We start from the raw sequence: 19,581 nt of genomic DNA, 5'->3' as shown, positions 1-19,581 counted from the left end.
ATTAATTCATCTTTATTACTTTCTGTGATTCTGGGGGTGAGGCACGGCTTCCTGCCCAACTTGAATCTTGTCACCTTAAGAGCAGCCGGCTCTAATCTGGAGAACCGGGTTCAATTCCCCACTCCTCTTTGTGAAGCCTGCTGGGTGACCTTGGGCCAGTCACAGTTCTCTCAGAACTCTCTCAGCCCACACAGAGGCAAGCAATGGCAAACCACCTCTGAATGTCTCTTGCCTTGAAAATCCTATGGGCTCCCCATAAGTCAGCTGTGACTTGATCACACACACATTTACAGATATGTTGTCTGAATTCCTGGTAGTGTTGGGGCTTCTTGTTCAATAATCTTTGCTTATCAACTTAATTTTCATTTTAGGTGAAGGATGTTGTTTCACTGGGTAATGCTTCTGTTATGATTTTTAATACTTCCATACCACCTCATCGGTACAGCATTCAAAATCTGTGGCCTGTGAATGATTATAACATCCGTGTTTCTTGTATGAATGAAGTAGGCTGGTCTGATTTCAGCCCTTGGGTTAGAGCCAGTACAACAGAAGGAGGTAAGAAAAATAATACAATTAAAGTAATTTTTAATTCATTCTATTATGTTTGTATCCTGTCTTTCCTCCAAGAAGCTCAGGGAAGCTAAAAGAAGAGTGCCCCTCCAACCCTGGAAGGTAGGATAGGGTAAAATAATACAGCTGGGCCAAGGTCATCTAGGAAGCTTCATGGCTAAGCAGAGTTCCAAATCCCTATTTCTCCCATCCAGATCTGTCTGCTAAGCAACACTCTCTAGTATGGCTAGGAATCTCTCCATTCTTGTCATGGGCACCTATTGGACAGTGTCAGTGACATCACTGTCATTGTAATGAACAATGTAGCTCCTCTCCTGCCCCTTGTCTTGTGCCATTTTGTGGTATGCGTCATCTGTTGTATCACCGAAGCACAGATGGTGAGCTGTATGTCTGCTAAAACACAAACTTTTTAAAAAAAGCAGAAATCGTTAGCAAGTGCCCTCTTTCATGTTCCTCACCATGTTGTGAACTGCTTTAATTTATTTGTGTGTCTGTTTTATGCCTGTTACATATTTTTTACTTCAACAGCGTTGTGGCATACATCTTCCATTATTTTAAAAAACGTGGATGCGAAATGCAACTAAGTTTGCCAACAGGCCTGGAAAAAAATGTCCTGTCCCTTTAGCAAAAGCTTAATAAGTAGAAATGGCCATCTGAAACCTCTGATGGAATGGAGGTAAAGAACATCACCTGGTAAATGACAACCCCATAAAGGCTCTGTTAAAGGAACAGGACTTTTTTTTCCCCTCCCGGCAGCTGGCCACCCTGAATGCAACCCTTTTCTCTGTTGTTCATGGGTAATTGCCCCCCTGGGGGTAATGAGGTTTAGGTGAGAGAAAACTTGGGGGTACACCACCTTTAGATTTAGGGCATCTTCCTCTTATTTCATGTTTTTATTCATTTTTGAAAGCAACACATTGAGTAAAAAAAATTGATCTGCCTTTTCTGTTTCTGTTTTTAAGCTCCATCAGCTTCACCAGTGAATGTTACTCTGTCAATTAATGAGTCCAGCTCTTCGGTGGTAGTCTCATGGGCAAAACCTCCTGCTTCACAGATGAATGGTGAACTTCAGGGCTACAGACTATCCCACATGTGGCAGAATTCTGATGTGTCTGTAAGTATGGGGAAAACAGATAACCTTGGAGGGGGGGATAATCCATAGGAAATGGCTTGCTGCTCCTGGTTCCATTTTTCTTCCTTTAAAATGTTAGCATTTTGTGTGCTGTCCACAGTGGAAACATCTGCAATATTAAATGTTTTCGCAGGCAGCATAAAAAAGGTGTTTTCTACCAGTGGAAGCTGCCCCAAACAAATAGGTAGCAGGTGCAAAAAAAGGATGCACAGGTGTGAGAAGCAGAGCGCTCCTCCGATCATGGAATCATAGAGTCGGAAGGGACCACCGAGGTCCAACTCCCTGCACAATGGAGGAAATTCACAACTACCTCCCCCCTCACACCCCCAGTGACCCCTGCTCCATTCCCAGAAGATGGCAAAAAAACCCTTTGCAGCTTAGCCGCTAAACAGGGCATTGCAGAACTGGAAAAAGCACAAAGGAGGGCAACCAAGATGGATTAGAGCACCTTTCCTATGAGGAAAGGCTGGAGACTTTGCAGTCTGGGACTTTGCAGACTAGAAAATGACAGTTAAGGGGAAACAAGGCAGAGGTTTATAAATTGTGCATGGGGTGGAGAATGTGAAGAGCACTTTTTCTCCTTCTTTCATAATACAAGAACTCAGGGGCACCCAGTGAAATAGTTGGGAAATAGGTTCCGAAGAGACAAAAAGAAATAGTTCTTTACTCAATGAGTAATTAAACTGTGCAGTTCGCTGCTAGTGCAGGTAGTGATGGCCATGAGCATAGATAGCTTTAAAAGGGGGCTCGACAGATTCCCGGAGGAGAGCTCCATCAGTGGCTACTAGCCATGGTGAGTGAAGAGAGCCTCCATCTCTAGCGGTAGCAAACCTCTGAATGCCAGTGCTAGGAGCCAACAGCACAAAAGGGTCTTGGCCTCTATGCTGGATTTGTTTGGCTCTCCAGGACAACTGGGTGTGGGCTGCTGTCTGAAACAGTATGCCAGACTAGATGGACCACTGGCTGATCCAGCAGGCTCTTCTTCTGGTCTGATGTTCTCTCTTCCCAAACACTTATCGCCTAGCTGAGATCACTTGAGCGACATTGCTGGTGAGGGAGGGTGCTGAGCTCATTACCTGCACACTTCTAGAGCATTCTAGAGCGCCACCAGTTTATGTGTGATTGGGGCAGTTCTGGATGTTAAAGCCACAGAAAATGCTACTGTTGCATTTAGTTTTAGCACAAATGTCTCTTTTTTCGTACTTGTCTAAAATAGGTAGCAGCAGAGGAGAAACCATCTGTAGGATCTGTTTTCTGTCTTGGAAAGCCTGGTAGGGGCAGTGCAAATGTAATGGTTTTGAGCATGGTGCATGCTTCCTCCTGTCACTAAAGCAAATTCCTGCCCCCACCCTCCACTTTAGCCAAGGTTAAAGAATACATTCTTCTCCAAACTTATCAATTTTTTAACCAGTATTGAATCCTGCTTTGAAATCCTGTTTGAGTGGGAAACCAGATTAATGCTATTCATGTCGAAGTTGGTGCTGACATATCACTGAACCATTGTTAAGGCAAGAGGGGGCAAGAAGACAGTAATTAGGCCTGATGGGAGCAGATATCACTCTGAGGATGAAGTATGTGTCCTTCTGATCAGCTTCTGATTACTTAACCATGGTGAAGGAATAGGGGCTGTTGGGTTTACATTTACTCCATAGTCACACCCTTATAAATTGAAGGGGAATTAGGCCTAGATTTCTGATCTGAAGGGAACATTTGCAAAGACTTAGTGATCTGATATTATTAAAAATTCCTGAGTTTAGGGATGTGCACTCAGAAATATCTGATCCAAAATATACCCCAAAAAGAAACTTATTGGTATTTTTTGGGTATATCCAGATCTGAACACACACACAAAAATCTCTGCCAAAGCTGGTAAATCCAGTCCCGAATATATCCAGATTTATTCAGGTATATCCAGAGCCAGCAATTTAAACTTTAAAGCTCTCAAAGGCAGCTTGGTTTTTACACTTTTGCAGGTTTCCCAGGTAACAGGAGGAGGGGAGGCAGTTGTCATAGGCAAGTGGAATTGCACCTTGGGGAAACGGATGTTAGTGTGTGTGCTTGTGTGTCTGTGTCAGTGTCTTATAGGACTGCCTGGCTGTCTCTGGTTCTGCTGGGCTTCTGTGGATTGCCATTGGTTTTGCTGGGCTTGCTTAAGTTATTCTAGGATTCTCTGGATTGATATTGCTTCTGTTGGGCTTGCCACATTGGCTTGTGGTTCTGCTGAGATTCCCTGTCTCTGCATTGGTTCTGTTGGGCTTGTTGGTTCTGTTTGCATGGGAAGCATTTGACCAGTGGTTGTTTCAGAATGCTCAAGTGTGTTCTGTTACTGGCTTTTGCCCTGGAGAAAGCATGAATATTTCCCCACATTTGAAAACAATGTGGGATGGCTGGGGGCACCTTGTTCAGGGACCCACAGAATTGGAACCATTGACCAAATGTATTTGAAACCTGGGGGTTCTTCAGAGGCCATCATTCCAGTCCCAGAGCACTGATCCTAGGGGCCATCATTCCACTCTGGGGGCTGTCATTCCAGTCCCAAAACACTTATGCTACTCCCAGGGACTGTCATTCCACTCACCTAGGGGGCATCATGCCAGAGCAGTTTACCTGGTTCCTGGCACCATCATTCCGTTGTGAGGGCTGTCATTCCAGGCCCAGATCATTGATTCCAGTCTCAGAGGCTGTCATTCCACTCAGGGGGCTGTCATTTCAGTCCCAGAGCACTTATGCTACCCCAGGAGCTGTCATTCCACTCTGGGGGCTCTCATTCCAGTCCCAGAGCAGTCTGTCTGGACCTGGAGGCCTTCGTTGTACATCCATTCCACATTTTCTTTGCAACTTTTGTGTGCTGCAATCTAAAATTACTAAACGGAGGCTTTCGTACTTTGGACACATGATGAGAAGAACTGGCTTTTCAGAACTAGTTGAACTGGTAAGCTGGCAGTCTGGCTCAAAGACCTTTTAGGTACTGGTTGTTTCCACTGGATATGCTGCTCTCTCGATGCACAGTATTTGCAATCAAATTCTCAAATCACTCTACACAGGGGCTTTTCCTCCAAATAAATTCCCCTCATACTTGGGATTAAATTTCTGAATTACTAGGACAAAAGCGGAGTGTCTGAAGTAATGGGGGAGTGGTCACCAATGTCATCATTGTTTTGTGGCTTGCCATCCTCTTTTTTTTGGTTTACATATGCGCTATAATGATAGATCACTAGATTGCGAGCAAAAAAAGGCACTCATGTAGTGTTTATTCAAAATATGCATGGTCGTTTATGCTATTTCAGTGTTTTATCACTAATCTTGTACTTGCAAACAGAATAAATTGTTGGGGTTCTTTTAACTGAACCAAGTAGCCATTTCACAACCAAAGCAAAGAATCACACAAAAAAGGGTCCAATTCCACACACCTATTTTACCACAGTTCCACCCAAAATTACCAAAAGGAGAAATGTCCACCAATGCACTATTCCATTACAAATGTCTTGGTATCTCAACGCACAGGACTAGCAATTTATTTGGGCTTGACGTAGATATTAACCTTGGGGTAAAACAGCAGCCAGAAAAGGCAGGGAAAACATGAGGCTAGAGCGAAGGGACTTCTAAAGGTTGGAGAAAACTTACATAATGAAAACAAAGCCTTGAAGTACTTGGAGGGCGACAGCAACGGAAACAACCTGTGCATAAAAGGCCAAAGCAAGATTCACTTATCTCTCCCAGACTTTGAGTCAGCAGTTGTTTGAGAACAGTCCTGTTGTGTCAAATGCCTTCTGCATCGTAAAATGCTGAGTTAACCTAACAGTTTTGAAACAAACAATCTCATGGGAAAGCAAAAACAGAAGCTTGCACTTGTGATAGGATCATGTTTCTTAGACAAATCCTGCTTCCTCACTTGCTGTGATTTGGTTCCCTAACTGATTTCATTTATTTAGAGTGATTTTGTACAATCCATTATGTGAAGCATTAAATATTATTGCACACTTAAATTTCCTACAGGGGAAGAAAAAGTGATTCATATGTTTTGTTGTTGTTGTTCTGTGACACACTGAGTTTTCTGTTCCCTTTTTACTTAAATGTTTTTGGGCTTTAGAAATCTCATGGCCCAGACATTCTGAAGTCACTAAAACAGTGTGTTAAGATCTTGTGACTCCAAGAGAAATGCTAACTCATCGGCTTAATACTGCAGAGGAGGTGAAGGGGCTGCACTTCCTTTCCCTTGTCCTCGGAAAAATAAAATAAATTATGTGTTTGACTTTCTTTGATACCATAACTTTTTTTATTTCTACAGTTTATATTTTACATCTACCTATAGTTACTCAGATGTAATAAAATATCTTCATTGTTTAGTTGATATTCCCCAGTAGATGGAAGCACAATTGTTAGCCTGTTTCAGTCTCATAACCATGCCTGGAACCTGATTGGAAAGGATCCACACAGTCTTTCAGTCTTGGTGTCAGACAGTTCAGAACCCATCAGCATAAAATGGGATATTTTATTCCAATGTGCTTTACCTTATACTTATCAATGTTGAACATAATTTGCCACAGTGCTGCCCACTCACCCAATTTGGATAGATTCTCTTATAGCTCTTCACAATGCACTGTCAACTGATGGAAGAGGCTGAAAGAGCATTATGTCGCCTTCCCCCTCCCCACTGCAACCTCCCAATCCATGTGCCTATTAGTCCATGTGGGTCCAGCAACACTAGAAAGAAACTTTCCTAAGGTTCCTGGGGAAAAGACTACTGGCAAGAGGATGATGTAGGGAAGATCCACAGCCATCACCACTTTCTGTTGGTGGTTGGCTGGATTCAACCAGTTTCTACAGACTAACTTACCTCATAGGGTTGTTGTTAGGATAAAAGACAAAAAGGGGAGAATGATGAACACCACCCTGAGTTCTTTGAAGGAAGTGTGCGATAAAAACGCACCTGAGAACTAAATAACAGATCAAGACTCTGGTTTACTTTTACACCTGTGCAGTTTCAGGGCATCAATGAATAGCAGCTGTGCTATTCTACAATTAAAGCAGCTGTGCTATCTCTACAATTAAAGTTTCTCTCCACTGCTTAATCTTGAAGACTCCTTGCTCCTTCTAAGGGGAATGCAATGGGGAGTGCAGCTATTAAAACACAACAGATTGCTTTATGTTTCTCTGCTTTATTATACATGGAAGGCCACCTAGATAATTTTGACTTTGACAGTTTCAGCTCCCTCTGAGAGTTAATTCCACAGAGTCACTAAAATATTTAGCCCTTGCCAGAACTGCATGAGGGAAGTGTAGCTTCCAATATCAGAGAATATTATTAACACTGTTTTAAATTCTGGCTTAGGCAATGTGGAAATATATTGAATTTTATTTTTACATTATTTAGATATAAGTGAAAAGAAATAATCAAGGGATTTTGTTTTTGTGCCACCAAGTCATAGCTGACTAATGGCAACCTCATGGGGTTTTCAAGGCAAGAGATGTTCCAAGGTGGTTTTTGCCTTTGCCTGCTTCCACATCACACCCCTGGTATTCCTTGGAGGTTGCCCATCCAAATACTAACCAAGGCCGGCCAACCCTGCTTAGCTTCTGAGATCTGACAAGATCAAGCTAGCTAGGGCAATTAAGGGATACCACACAGTTAAAAGCCCTCAGTCCTGTTCGTCTTGAGCTGCTTTGGCCATTTTAACCAACAGCCAGTGATTCCTTTGTCCAATTTTTGCCACCCCCTCCCCATCTTGATGTGCTGGTACATTTTTAAAAAATCATTTGGCAACATAATAGTTTTATAATTGTGCACAGTGGATAGTTCCTGTTTACCTTGAATTTTTATAGTGGTTTATCATGCATTATGATACATTATGGCTTTGTTATGAACATTGCATGCCAACCTGCCAGCTGTATTGTGTGTCATTGAACAGATGTGTGCATGTGTGTTTTTAGCAGCGGTTTTCTAGGAAGTGCTGCGTATTGCTCTTTCAGCTGTTCAGCTGACTCACTAGAAATCCAGGAAATAACATTGACTTTACGGGAAAGGGAATCTCTTTTTTCCCCAAAGCATGACGGGAAAACTATGAGATGGAATACAAGAGATGTATTTGCTTGGGACAGTGTGTATTAGTTGAGCCTGTTAAACAATCTGCGTTGCTATTTGATACTGACTATGTGAGACAATAAATTTCCACACACTCATCACTGGAGAAATTCTAGTTACAAGAATGGCATCTAGCCTGAAAAGGACACAATGTGCGTGTCCATGAAGAAGATCTTAATGGTGCTTGTGACAATGACTGTATGAAATGTTTGCATGGGAGAACTTTTTAGCATGAGATAGGATTTTAGAGTGCCCAGAATGCCCCCCCCATCTTTGAAATGTTTATCTTTTCACATCTACTCTCTGTCTCTTGCAGCTGCTGCTTTAGCACAATAATTTGAAGCATTCATCTTCTTATTCCAGCCAATCAAGAATCACATAGCCACATTATAAAACCAATTCAGACTGAGATTGGGCCAATATCATAATGCTTTATATCCTATTGGATTTGTCTGTGTACCAACGTCTCTCAGAAAGTTTGGAGGGGGGGAATACTTCTTATCCTTACTCTGAATGTGCATACACTTTTGCTGCTATCTGTGACCCCCCCTCGCTAAAACTGCAGGAAGAGTGTTTGATTTTTCATGGGGAGAAAGTGTTTGCAACTCATCCCTCCTTAATATTACAATATTTATAATTTGTTCTGGTGTTCATGTTTATGGATAAAGGTGCGTGATTAAGAATTCAACAATTACTCAGCACCTCCTAGAACTGACTTATTCAATAAGGATATAGTCTAGCAGCAAACTTTGTCTCAGCACAGATTTAACAGGAAATTATGGTTCAATTGAACCAACTATTGATTGTACTAATGATAGTGCTAATAAGGGGCACTTCACTAGCTTTTGCTAGGTAGGGTCTATTCGATTCATGGTTTGAGTTTGGTTTATTAACCAGAAGTCAGTCTTAATTAGGGCTTTGCGAAATGTAGAACGTGAATGCCTGAGTTGTCTTCAATCCCCATTTCATGAAATAATTATTGTCTATATTCTCATCTTCTTAACTCCTAGGAAGCGTTTTGCATATTACAAGGCAGTAAAATCAGGGTATGCCTTAAGTACATCCTCCACTGGGTACCCAAAATTAAGCACATTTATATTGTTGATTTCAACAGGAGCAATACCTGTATTCTTAACAGCACATTCCTGACTTCTGAGGAAGAAAGTTGGGGCCCTCCATGCATGCATTGGGGCCCTCCATACAGGCATCCGGGCTACTTACACCACCATAAGTGGCTGCAACGCCAGCTGGGAGGCCTGTCTCCTGGCGCTGCTGCAGCAGCGCCGTCCTGGAACTCCGATGGGACCTTCCACCGGCGTCCCACTGGCGTAAAGTCCCGCACCAGCATTCTGGGAGGCGTTCTGGCATCCCTGGAGGTGTTCCTGGGCGTGCCAGAGGAATTTTCAGCCCGGCATGCCAGCAGCGAGAACAGTAGTGCTGCGCCTGCTTTTAGCATTTTTTAGCAGGTGTGGCCTCACTGTTCTCTATGGGGCAAAAAGCCCATTTAAAATCAAAAAAACTTTTTAAAGGCTTTTTTTTGAGTTTTCGATGCCGGGGAAACGGGTTAGGAGGCGCCATAGTGGCGCCTTCTCCCAGCCATCCCCGCACGCCGAAAGCTCAGAAATGCACTGTTCATGTCTCTCATTGATATCAGTGAGATGTATGCACTTAACTTTGCCTGGATTAAGCCTGTATTGTGAAGTGAACTTTAGGAAGCTCAGATAGAAATAGGGAAGAACCACCGTCACCATTAATGCAGTAAAATTTGCAGATGAAGTGAATATATCTACAAAACCATAGAAAGAAATATGATTGCAAAAGAAAGCTCAGAGAAGTATCCTGTTTAAAAGATTTGGAATCATTCCTGTGGTTTTCTAAAGTCAGAAAGTGAAAAACAAGGCTGAGTATAGTAAAATAAATAGACTTTGCAAACTGTTCTCCTCCAGTGTTTTTCCACAAAACTCAGCTTTTTATTGTTAATTTTATTTTGGTTTACCAGTAGGAGGACAGATTCGTGATGACTAGGTCTAATGGTCAACAGCCGGCAGCTTGTACAACTGGGTCAAATTTATACTGAGTTATAGCTTTAACAGTAAGAGGGTTTATAAAGAAATGCTTGTCAGCTACTTCATTGTTCCCATCCGATTGCTGAACTATCTTTTATAAACCACTTTATCACTGTCTATTTATAGATTGTTGTTCTCTTGTGCCTCTTATTAATGCCTGCTAGTTACTGTAGACAAACAAGCATAAAATGTAATCTGGAAATCTGTAAATGGGGATTAGTCTTGGGTTTTCAGCTAATTATTTAATGGTTCTAATGAAAAGTAAATGTTTTCCAATGAGTTAGGCATTTATTTCTTTACTTTTCTTTCAGAGGAATCTCTCTTCCCATACCAGCAAAGATACCAGTGCCATCCATATACCTATTGTTGCCACTAATGCCACCTGCATTGTGCGAGTAGCAGCAGTCACAAAAGGTGGAGTTGGGCCATTCAGTGATCCAGTAGAAGTTTTTATTCCAGGGAATGGTGAGTCAGAATAACATAGTGATGCGGGTTAAGGCTGGGATCTAAATAAATGCAGAATGTAGAAGGGACCATGCCTTCAATGCCATAGAGTCCAATTGCCAGAGCAGCCATTTTTTCCAGGTGAACTGATCTCTATCGGCTGGAGATCAGTTGTAATAGTGGGAGATCGCCTGCCACCACCTGGAGATTGGCATCCCTACATATGCCCCATCCACAATTAAAGGTTCATCTCCTTTCCCTTCTAGCAGGGAGTGCCCAGCTGAGACTTGAACCTGCAGCTCCACAGCTACACCAGAGAGGTGCCACATCTTATCAAGAATATCTGCTTTGCATTAAAAAAAGATCCTAGATTCAGTCCCTGGTTATCTAGTTTGAGGGTGTCAGGACACCTGAGATCTTGGATTGATGATCAACAAATGGTTTTTCAGAAGACCCGCTTGGAGAGGGAGGATGGTAGGCCCAGATTCCTGGCCTGTAGTATAGACTACCAGAAAGGCCTGTTGCTGATATACCGTACTACACATACTCCTCTTGCTGTGAATGTGCTAAGGGTGGGACCCAGTGTGCCAGAGATGGCTGTAGTTGCATATCACTACCTTAGAGAACTGTTGCCAGAGTAGACAGTGTTTATTTATTGAAATATTTATACCCCACCTTTCCTCTTAGCTCAGGGCAGCTTGAGCATGAGATGGTTTGACTCGGTAAGACACAGTTCCTTATATACTTAGGGTATTGCATTCCTAAAGCATATCTGAAGGATACTTGCTTAACCTTTAACCTTTTCTACAAGCAGAGAGATTCCACAAGTTAAAGAGCTTTAAAACAGCATCTTCCAACTAGAATTTCCTATCTTAGTTTAGTCCCTGCCCTCCACATAGTTAAAATTGGATGGATTTCTTCTGTTCTGTTTTGTTAGGCTTGTAAATTGGCTGTGTCTAGTGTTATGCTCGGTCTCCTGATTGTGCATAGCAAATCTCCATAATTAGTTTCAGAATTGCTACAGTTTGCCCTTGCTGCAAGTTTTTTGTCCCCTTCATTTGCATGTGTGGATTACTTTTTTCCTGCAGGTGAACCATGCCCACAAGCAATTGTGCATATTGAAACAACATAACTATTTTATGGAGCATGTATAACTGCATCTGAATTCCAATCTCCCTTTCTGATTTGAATGGGGATCCTAGTTGTACTGGTGACTGCTACTAATTCAAATGGATATTATCATCCATATTCTGTTGTGTCTAGCCACCAAAAAACAAGCATATTACAAATAATAAGATCAATGTATAAGGACATACACTTCCCTCCACGTTAGCCCATTGAGATTTTATTCTGAGCATAGGATCAGGCTATATGTTTTCAGTTCCCCCCCCCCCTCCATCAAAGTACTGTACTAGTGCTGTGTGCAGCATGTATTTTAACTTAAAAGTAATACAAATTTCTACTAGGGCAAGTGCACATTGCCTGAAACTGACGTTTTTTTCTCTTGAGCTCTGCAGGGAGTCCTATTAGTTAAAGTAAGGTCAATAACAGTGAGGTGAAATTGACATTTCTCATTGCAGATTTCATCTCCTCTTTCTCTTCTTTGTCCTTTTTTGTACACACTTCCTTGGGAGATTTCAAAGATGGAAAATATCTTGGGGGGGAAACCTACACATTCATAGTGCCATTACAGCAGCCTTTACAAATGCCAGAAATCCAAGCCAGAAGTAAATGCTTCAGCACTGCTCAACAACCAAGACAAAATATATCAGAACTGCTAAATCTGAGCTGGAAATTTTGGAGAGAAGGGACTGTGAAACCATCGCAAATTGTTTATGCTATGAATGAAATTACTCTCTCTTATCAGATGTGCTTGATGATGTGTGGTTTGTGGTGAGCCAGTATCCTCTAAACAAGATCGATTTGTCATATGTTACACTTTGTTTCATGGACAAAGATGGATTAATCATTATGCTTCGTTGCCTCCTTTCTTCCGCAGCTGAACCAGGACTTTCTGCTTAATTTTAAATTTTGCTTCTTGCACAGAATGCTTTTCAAACTCTCTCCCGCTCATAGCGTAGGGTCTATTCATTCAGCTTTTGCAGAGATAGGGTTCATGCATTCTTGCAGCCAACGAATCTCTTCAAATAACAGCTTGTGATCATAGCTTTATTTGTGTGAACGGTATAACTTCTGATAAGAATCCTAACAGAAGTTGGAGCAGTTCCTTGGTTGCTGGTCTCTTTGTTCCTGGCATGCTCTGTTAGTGGAAGTAGTCTGTGCAACTCCTTGGGCAATATCCTCCATACTAAGGAGCATTCTTTCAATTTAATTGGATTTTCCACAGCCCAAAGCTCCTTAGGCTAGAGGAAGGCCTCAGAGTTTGCTTAGTGGAGGAAGGCCTCAAAGTTTGCTTAGGCCACTCTCTATCATTTGTCACACAACTCATGTAAGTAGACTATTTATGAGGAGACATTTGGGTAGTTAAGTGGGTGATAAATCGTATGACCTGTTTCAGAGGAGCGGCTGAGACTGTTCCAGGAATGATTGTTTTGCAATCTGGTCAGATCTTGAACCAAGAGCAATGTAAATTTAGTAAAAACATGCAAGCCAAATTTGTTGATGTGAAACACCACTGTAAAGCAGCCTTCCCTCCCAAAGAACTGTATGAAGAGGAATAGCCCCTTTTCTTTGTAACATATCTTATTGTCCTAGGTTTGATATCCACTGCACCTTCATCAGTTCCAGCATCTGGAAATTCAGATTCATTCATAATTGTCCTGGGATTTATATGTGGAATTGCTGCTGTTGGATTAATCCTGTATCTGTCGGTGATTATCAGGAAAAAATTGGTGGAGGAAAATAAGTTTGGGTAAGTTACATAAGGAAAGATAAAATACAGCTAAGCTAAGCTTGAGAAGAGGTTTCTGGAGACTTATCCATATGAGTCATTTACAGTTCAATCCTAAACGTCCTTCTAAACCCTCTGACTTCAGTGGGCTCAGAAGGGTGCAACTCTGCTTAGGACTGCACTGTTAGCCACAATTCCGTTTTTTGGTTGTTAGGAGAGTTGATTACTTCCCAAAACCAGTGTGCAAGAGCTGAAGTTAATGCTCACCTTCCATGTTTAAGCAGAGTAATTGCATTATTTTAGAATATGCACAATCTTGGTAGCCAAGAAAAAACCCTTTTGAAACCTATACCTAATCCCCAGTGTGGTACCTGTGGGTGCCATGACACCCGTTGACACCTTTTCTGGCACCCACCAAGTATTTTTAGGAAGTAGGCAGGGCCAGATAGGGTTTTTGCCCAGCAAGGCTTCTGATTGACTATTGGAGATTTGACTGGCTGTGCAGATTTTTTAAAATGTTGCTTTGGCAGCAGCTGCCGCCACAACACAAGGATCTGTACTGTGTTACTGAAGTTAAGCTGTGGCAATCATTTTTGTGTCTGGTTCCACCTCCTTCCACAGCCATTTTGTTGCTGCGCCTACCATGCTGTGTCAGAATCCCAAATGTGCCTGCGGGCTTAGAAAGGTTGGGGATCCCTGTAATATACCATCAAAGAGTGGTAACTTTGGCAGCAGAGTGCTGAAAGGCAGCACTCCATCTCACCCTACCCCTCTTCAAGCACTGGATCCACAAACTATAAAGCGCTCTGAATACCAAGTGCTGCGTCCACTGAAAGTTAAGCACTCTTAAGCCCCATTGATTTCAGTAGGAGACTTCAACATTCTGTCCCATTGAAACCAACTTTGTGTATTAACTTTGGCTCTAGATTAACATTAGCAATAAATTATAGTATTGGAAGAAGCCAAAAAAAAAAAAAAAAACCCAGGTCTAACTCCTGTCTTAGGCAGACCCTCCAAACAGCAGCCTCTTCAAATCTGCAATATCCTTCTCCCCCTTGGTTACCACTCAGCAGCAGTGTCTTCTTATTTCCCAACGCGCCACCTCACTGGCTGCCCGCTGCAGTTCAGTTTCTCACATCCACCACAAAGTGAGGTCCCTGTGATGCTGTAGAAAACTCCGAAGTGAAAAGGGATCTTTCATGCTGAGCTGGGCATCCAGAGGGAGCAAGTCACCTGAAAGGTTTTCTTGTCAAATGTAATAGCCAAGGGACTTAATTTGTGAAACTGGGCTGTACAGGAGCAGAAAAAAATGGACAATGCCTCCCCACCCCTAAGTCTTTTTTCCCTGCTGAAACCCCTCCCCATCATCCTTGGTAGCTAATGCATACCGGTGGCTCATATGAGTCGCTTTCCTTCTTTTGCTTTGACCTCTTTCCCTCCAGAAGGGTGCAATGGTAAGGGAAGATAGACACATCATTATCAAAGACATTGCTCTAACTTTGACCAAATGAATAAATTATGCTTCGGAAGGATCAGTATTAATTTTAAAAGATAGTTTTTAAAGTTTTTAACCACGTTAATGCATATTAACCTGCACATATGAGAGACCCTCCACAAATACATTGTTATTTGAATAATATCATAGAAACCATCACCTTAGGGCTATGCACAACAGGTTCAAAGCATGAGGATTGTTTTACATTCTGGAATGGTGTCATCACTGATGTTAACATAGTGATTAAATCTGCGAGTTCAAGACTCCTGGTGGGAAGCTCATCTCACTAAATGACTGTGGGAAGCCATTTCTCTCGGTTCTAACCCTTCCCCTTCCCTATAGAGATCTGGGGTTAATAATAATCCTTGTATATTTTCCAATGCTGTTGTGATTACTGAGATACTGCACATGATGTTCTTTGAAGCTTGGAAATGTGCTAGATAAATGCTAAGTATTATTATGGCTCTAATCTGGAGGATAGAGAAAAGGGAATTCACGCACTCAGAAGATTAAGATAAGAGAGGTTCTAAGTATCCTTGTGAAGCATGACTCATTTAGACATGTGATTGTAAGCAGCATTTTAAATGCTAGATGTTTTGAGCATCTGATATATATTTTTGGCTGAAGCACACCAGTAAAGTCCTTCTTAGCTTCAGACTTGTCTAGTCTGTACCTGATGCTTTAGTCCCCACCCCCACCCCTGCTACAGTATATCAATGTTCTTTACCAGCTGCCTGTCTTGCCAGGCTTCTGCTGGAATTCTGCACTGTACTGATTTATTTAGGGAGCTAGTGTGGTGCAGTGGTTAGAGTGGTTAGAATAGATTCTGGGTGACATAGGGCTAGTCACTCTCGCTCAGCCTAACCTATTTCACAGGGCTGTAGTGAGGATAAAATGGAGGAGGGGAGAATGTGTATGTATATACTAAGAGTTGTGAGGGTGCTTCAAAATTGTCCTCATGTATCTATAAATTTTATTTTTGTCCTCACCCTGAATAATCCCGAGGGGGAGTATAGTGTGTTAAACTACACCATGCAATAGCTTGCTTATATAGGCCATTTATGCAGGGCTGTTTCCCTCGAGGTCACCCCGTATACTGCTTCAGGGCTTCCTTTTGATTATGCATGCCTTTTCTGACTGTCAGAGGTCATCTTGCTCTCCCCGTGCATTTCGCCTGTGTTTTCCAGATGCTGTTTTAGCCAAAATCTGGAAAACATGGGCAAAACTCGCAGAAACCCATGGGGAGCACAAGGCGACCTCTGACGGTCAGGAAAGGCATGCATAATTGAAAGGAAGCCCCAAAACAGTTGGCGGGGCTGACCGCTGGGAAGCAGCCCTGCATAAGAGGCCCTAGGCATTGGGAGTCACTGATGCCACATATAAAGAAGGGGGAAAGTTCTCCGGATTTTACCTAGCCACAGGTAAAACATCCAAATACAAACCAGATGATATTCTTCATAGCTTTCCCGTTTTTCTAAAAAGCAAAGTGAATTTTTCTGCTGCTGTTAAGTCCGCGTGGGGAGGACACACAAGGTCAGAAACAGAGTTTCAACAGCAACGCATTTATTGTGAACAGAACTAGAGAACACAGTGAACCGGCCCTGCTTATATGCCCCCCTGGCCGCCCGCGGCAACCCCCCTGATCTGTGATGGGGGGGAACAACCCCGGGTCGCCAATGGCGCGAGCCGGCTTAGGGCCAATGGCACGTGCAGGTTTAGGAGCCTTCGTCAGGGACTCAAGCTCCTAGGTGTTCCCCTGCTTACCGGCCTAACTATATACATACATAACACCCCTCCCCCCTAGGTCCGAACAGTACACGAACACACAAAGTCCTTGAGATGGCTCGGTCTTGCTCGTGTCCGCTGTGAGCCACGCGGCGCTGGAACGGGAGTCGCTGGAACGGGGGTAGCCGCTTGTTCGGCGATGGCTGGGCTGGACGCACTTCGGCGGCCAGTCCCTCCTCCGGACGGGCTTCGGGGGCGTCCTCTTCGTCCGCTGATGGTCGCCCCTCGGCGCGCTCGGTCTCCACCGCCTTGACTTGCGCTGGCTCATGTTGGTGGGTGGCGAACGGTGTGAATTCTCCGGCCGGGGTGCAGTCCTTGGCAGTGTGGGCGGCAATGTCCGCGGCATGCAGGGGCAGCTCCGGCAGGGTCTCCAGCAGGGGGATGTCATGGGCCGAGGAGGGGTCGGGGCCCCCGAGCAGCAGGCGGCTGAGGGCATCGCGTTGGCGATGCACTTCCCGGGCTGATGCAGTAGCCGGAAGTCATACGCGTTCAAGAAGATCGACCAGCGGAGCATGCAAGTGGACAGGATCTGCAGCATCTGGCGATCTGACACGAACAAGCCCATGTAGTCGTGGAATTTTTTTGACACAGCCACGATGGCAAGTGCCTCCCAGTCGATCTGGGCGTAGTTCCGCTCCTCCATAGAGAGGGTCCGAGAGTAGAAGGCGATCAGGTCCTCCCGACCGTCCGGCATCAGGTGGTTGAGGACTGCTCCGATGCAATAGGGCGAGGCATCGAAGGTCAACACCACTGGCAGCCGCTCGTTGAAGTGCACGAGCAAACTGGATGACGACAGGAGGCCCTTGGCAGCCTCGAAAGCGCGCTGCTGGGGCTTGCCCCACGACCACGGGGTAGTCTTGTCAAGGAGGGGCTCGGCGACTGACACCTTGTTGGGGAGGAAGGCGTGGTAAAAGTTTAAGAGCCCTAGAAACGCCTGAAGCTCCTGATTGCACTGGGGTGGGGGGTGCAGTGGATGGCCTTGACCTTGGCGGGCATCGGGTGGATGCCGGCGGCGTCGATTGTGCTTGCACGCGTGGGCTCATATCCCATCCTCGTCGCCACTGTTAAGTCCGCGTGGGGAGGACACATGAGGTCAGACGGAGTTCCAACAGCAACGCGTTTATTGTGAACAGAACAGAACTAGAGAACACAGTGAACTGGCCCTGCTTATATGCCCCCCTGGCCGCCCGCAGCCACTCGCCCCCTGATCCGTGATGGGGGGAAGAACCCCGGGTTGCCAATGGCGCGTGCCAGCTTAGGGCCAATGGCGCGTGCAGGTTTAGGAGCCTTCGTGGGGACTCAGTCTCCTAGGTGTTCCCCTGCTTACCAGCCTAACTATATACATACATAACACCTACCACCAAGTCAGTTCTCTGCTCACAAACTGTACCTTCACAGGGGTTCTTTTTTTGTCACATCTTCGTGGGCCATTTGCTTCTGCACTGAAGCACTCTTCTGATTTAGATCAGTGCATCCTTTTAGCAACACAAGATTTCTTTTTGTCGCTGTGGGCGACACACTTGAGGACAACGGTGTGAATTTATAAGATGTTGAGCAGGCCTAGCAGTGGTCAGACTTGAGGGCTGCTGCAAACAGAGCAGCTGCTGCCCTGGTTCTCCAATATTTGCATGGTGATGCACTAGAAGAATATTTGTAGTGATCTGCTGTGTTTTGGACAAGAATGGAGAGGTATTCTAGCAGCCAAAAGGACTCTAGAGTCATAGGAAAGCTGGGGCAACTTGGTGCCTCTCTTCCAACTAGTCAAGGGCTGGATCCACATTGTTTCATATTATATTGTTCTTGTGCTATAGCAGTCATTTACATCTGGATTGCATAATCCTCACAGGAAAGCCCTGTTGCAAAGATAGCTATAGCACAACAATATCGTAATATCCAATGATGTGTGGATGCAGCCAGGGATATTCCTTGCATTGCGTTTGTTTCAGATTTCTTTTTCATTTTATTGTGCGTGGTCAGTTTTATTTCATGCGATGCTTCAAGTGCATTTTATTCAGTGATTATGTGTTATCTTTAAATTTGTGATGGATACATACATGTAAGGGTGGATGGTTTTCTCTGCCCTTGTTCCACAGACTGCCTTCATAACAACAGCAAAACTCTCTTCAGCTAAGGCAGAGCCATGGAACTGGGCCTGGGCAATGAAAGTGAAATTATTTTTGCATGTGTCTTTCTTTATACTCCTGATAATTTTACAGACCTAGTTGGTCCAGGCTAGCCCAACCTTGTCAGAATCTTGCAAGCTAAGCAGGGTTGGCCCTGCTTAGTACTTGGATAGGAGACCACCAAGGAAGTCCAGGGTTCCTATACAGTGGCAGGCAATGGCAAACCATCTCTGTCTCTGGCTTGAAAACCCTATAGGGTCACATAAGTTAGCTGCCACTTGATGGCACTTTCTACCACCAGTTTTACAGAAATCAGCATTGCAGATGTATAACCATTAGGGTTTCCAACCTCCAGGTGGTGGCTGGCGATCTCCCGCTAATACAATTGATCTCCAGGCGACAGATATCAGTTTCCCTGGAGAAAATGGCCTCTTTGGCAATTGGACTCTATGGCATTGAATAACCATAAATAAGCTGGAAGAGTCTAGTGGTTTTCAGAAATTACTGTTGCCTAATTTTCAGTGATTTATCTAATCATTTTGAAAGGGAGGAACAGGAAGGGAAGAGCATTTGAAATAAACACAATGCTTCTACAGGTCAAATCTTGGAAACAGCAGTGCTGCAAGACAAGGGTGATGTTTTGTCATTTAATGAAGTGCTGCAGTTTCTGTTTCTCCCCCAACTTCCAGTAGATCACCTTTTAAGACTTCCCCCCTTATTTTTGGAAGTCATGTGGTAAAACAGCAGCAACAGAGAAACGAAGAGCTGATCCTGCTAGAGTAGGAGGGGTTCCTTAAATACTCTGGGAACAGGAACAGAGCAAAGCCTTCTTCACTCAGTTTAGAAGCAACTCACTTGAGTTGCACTGAGCTGGCTATTTTGAGTAAGCATCAGTTGTACATGCAGAAGGGTCTGGCGGGCTTTGGGCAACAGGCAGATGTAATGTGCATGCTGTAATTGCACAAGATGCTGGCCAGGCCTGTTGGGCTTCCTGTTGCCTCGTGTGAACTTAGTGTGTGACCATCCTAGTCCA

At 43.9% G+C, this 19,581-nt stretch overlaps 1 protein-coding gene across 2 annotated transcripts in view; it reads left to right on the top strand.

Annotated features, from left to right (window-relative positions):
• The window catches only part of MERTK (MER proto-oncogene, tyrosine kinase), a 62,029-nt gene that overhangs the window by 21,627 nt on the left and 20,821 nt on the right, over window positions 1–19,581 (top strand). Inside the window, exons 6-9 of one of the 2 annotated variants that reach the window (XM_056852676.1) lie at window positions 372–555; window positions 1,533–1,684; window positions 10,162–10,315; window positions 13,037–13,166. In XM_056852676.1, coding sequence (XP_056708654.1) covers window positions 372–555; window positions 1,533–1,684; window positions 10,162–10,315; window positions 13,037–13,166 — 620 coding nt within the window. Of the gene's footprint in view, window positions 1–371; window positions 556–1,532; window positions 1,685–10,161; window positions 10,316–13,009; window positions 13,167–19,581 lie in introns of both variants that reach the window. The other variant, XM_056852675.1, reaches the window with a different exon arrangement.

The sequence above is a fragment of the Euleptes europaea genome, chromosome 7, assembly GCF_029931775.1.
Source record: "Euleptes europaea isolate rEulEur1 chromosome 7, rEulEur1.hap1, whole genome shotgun sequence".
NCBI classification, from domain to species: Eukaryota; Metazoa; Chordata; class Lepidosauria; order Squamata; family Sphaerodactylidae; genus Euleptes; species Euleptes europaea.
The sequence above is the reverse complement of the archived record's forward strand: the minus strand, read 5'-3'. Positions and strand labels throughout refer to the sequence as shown.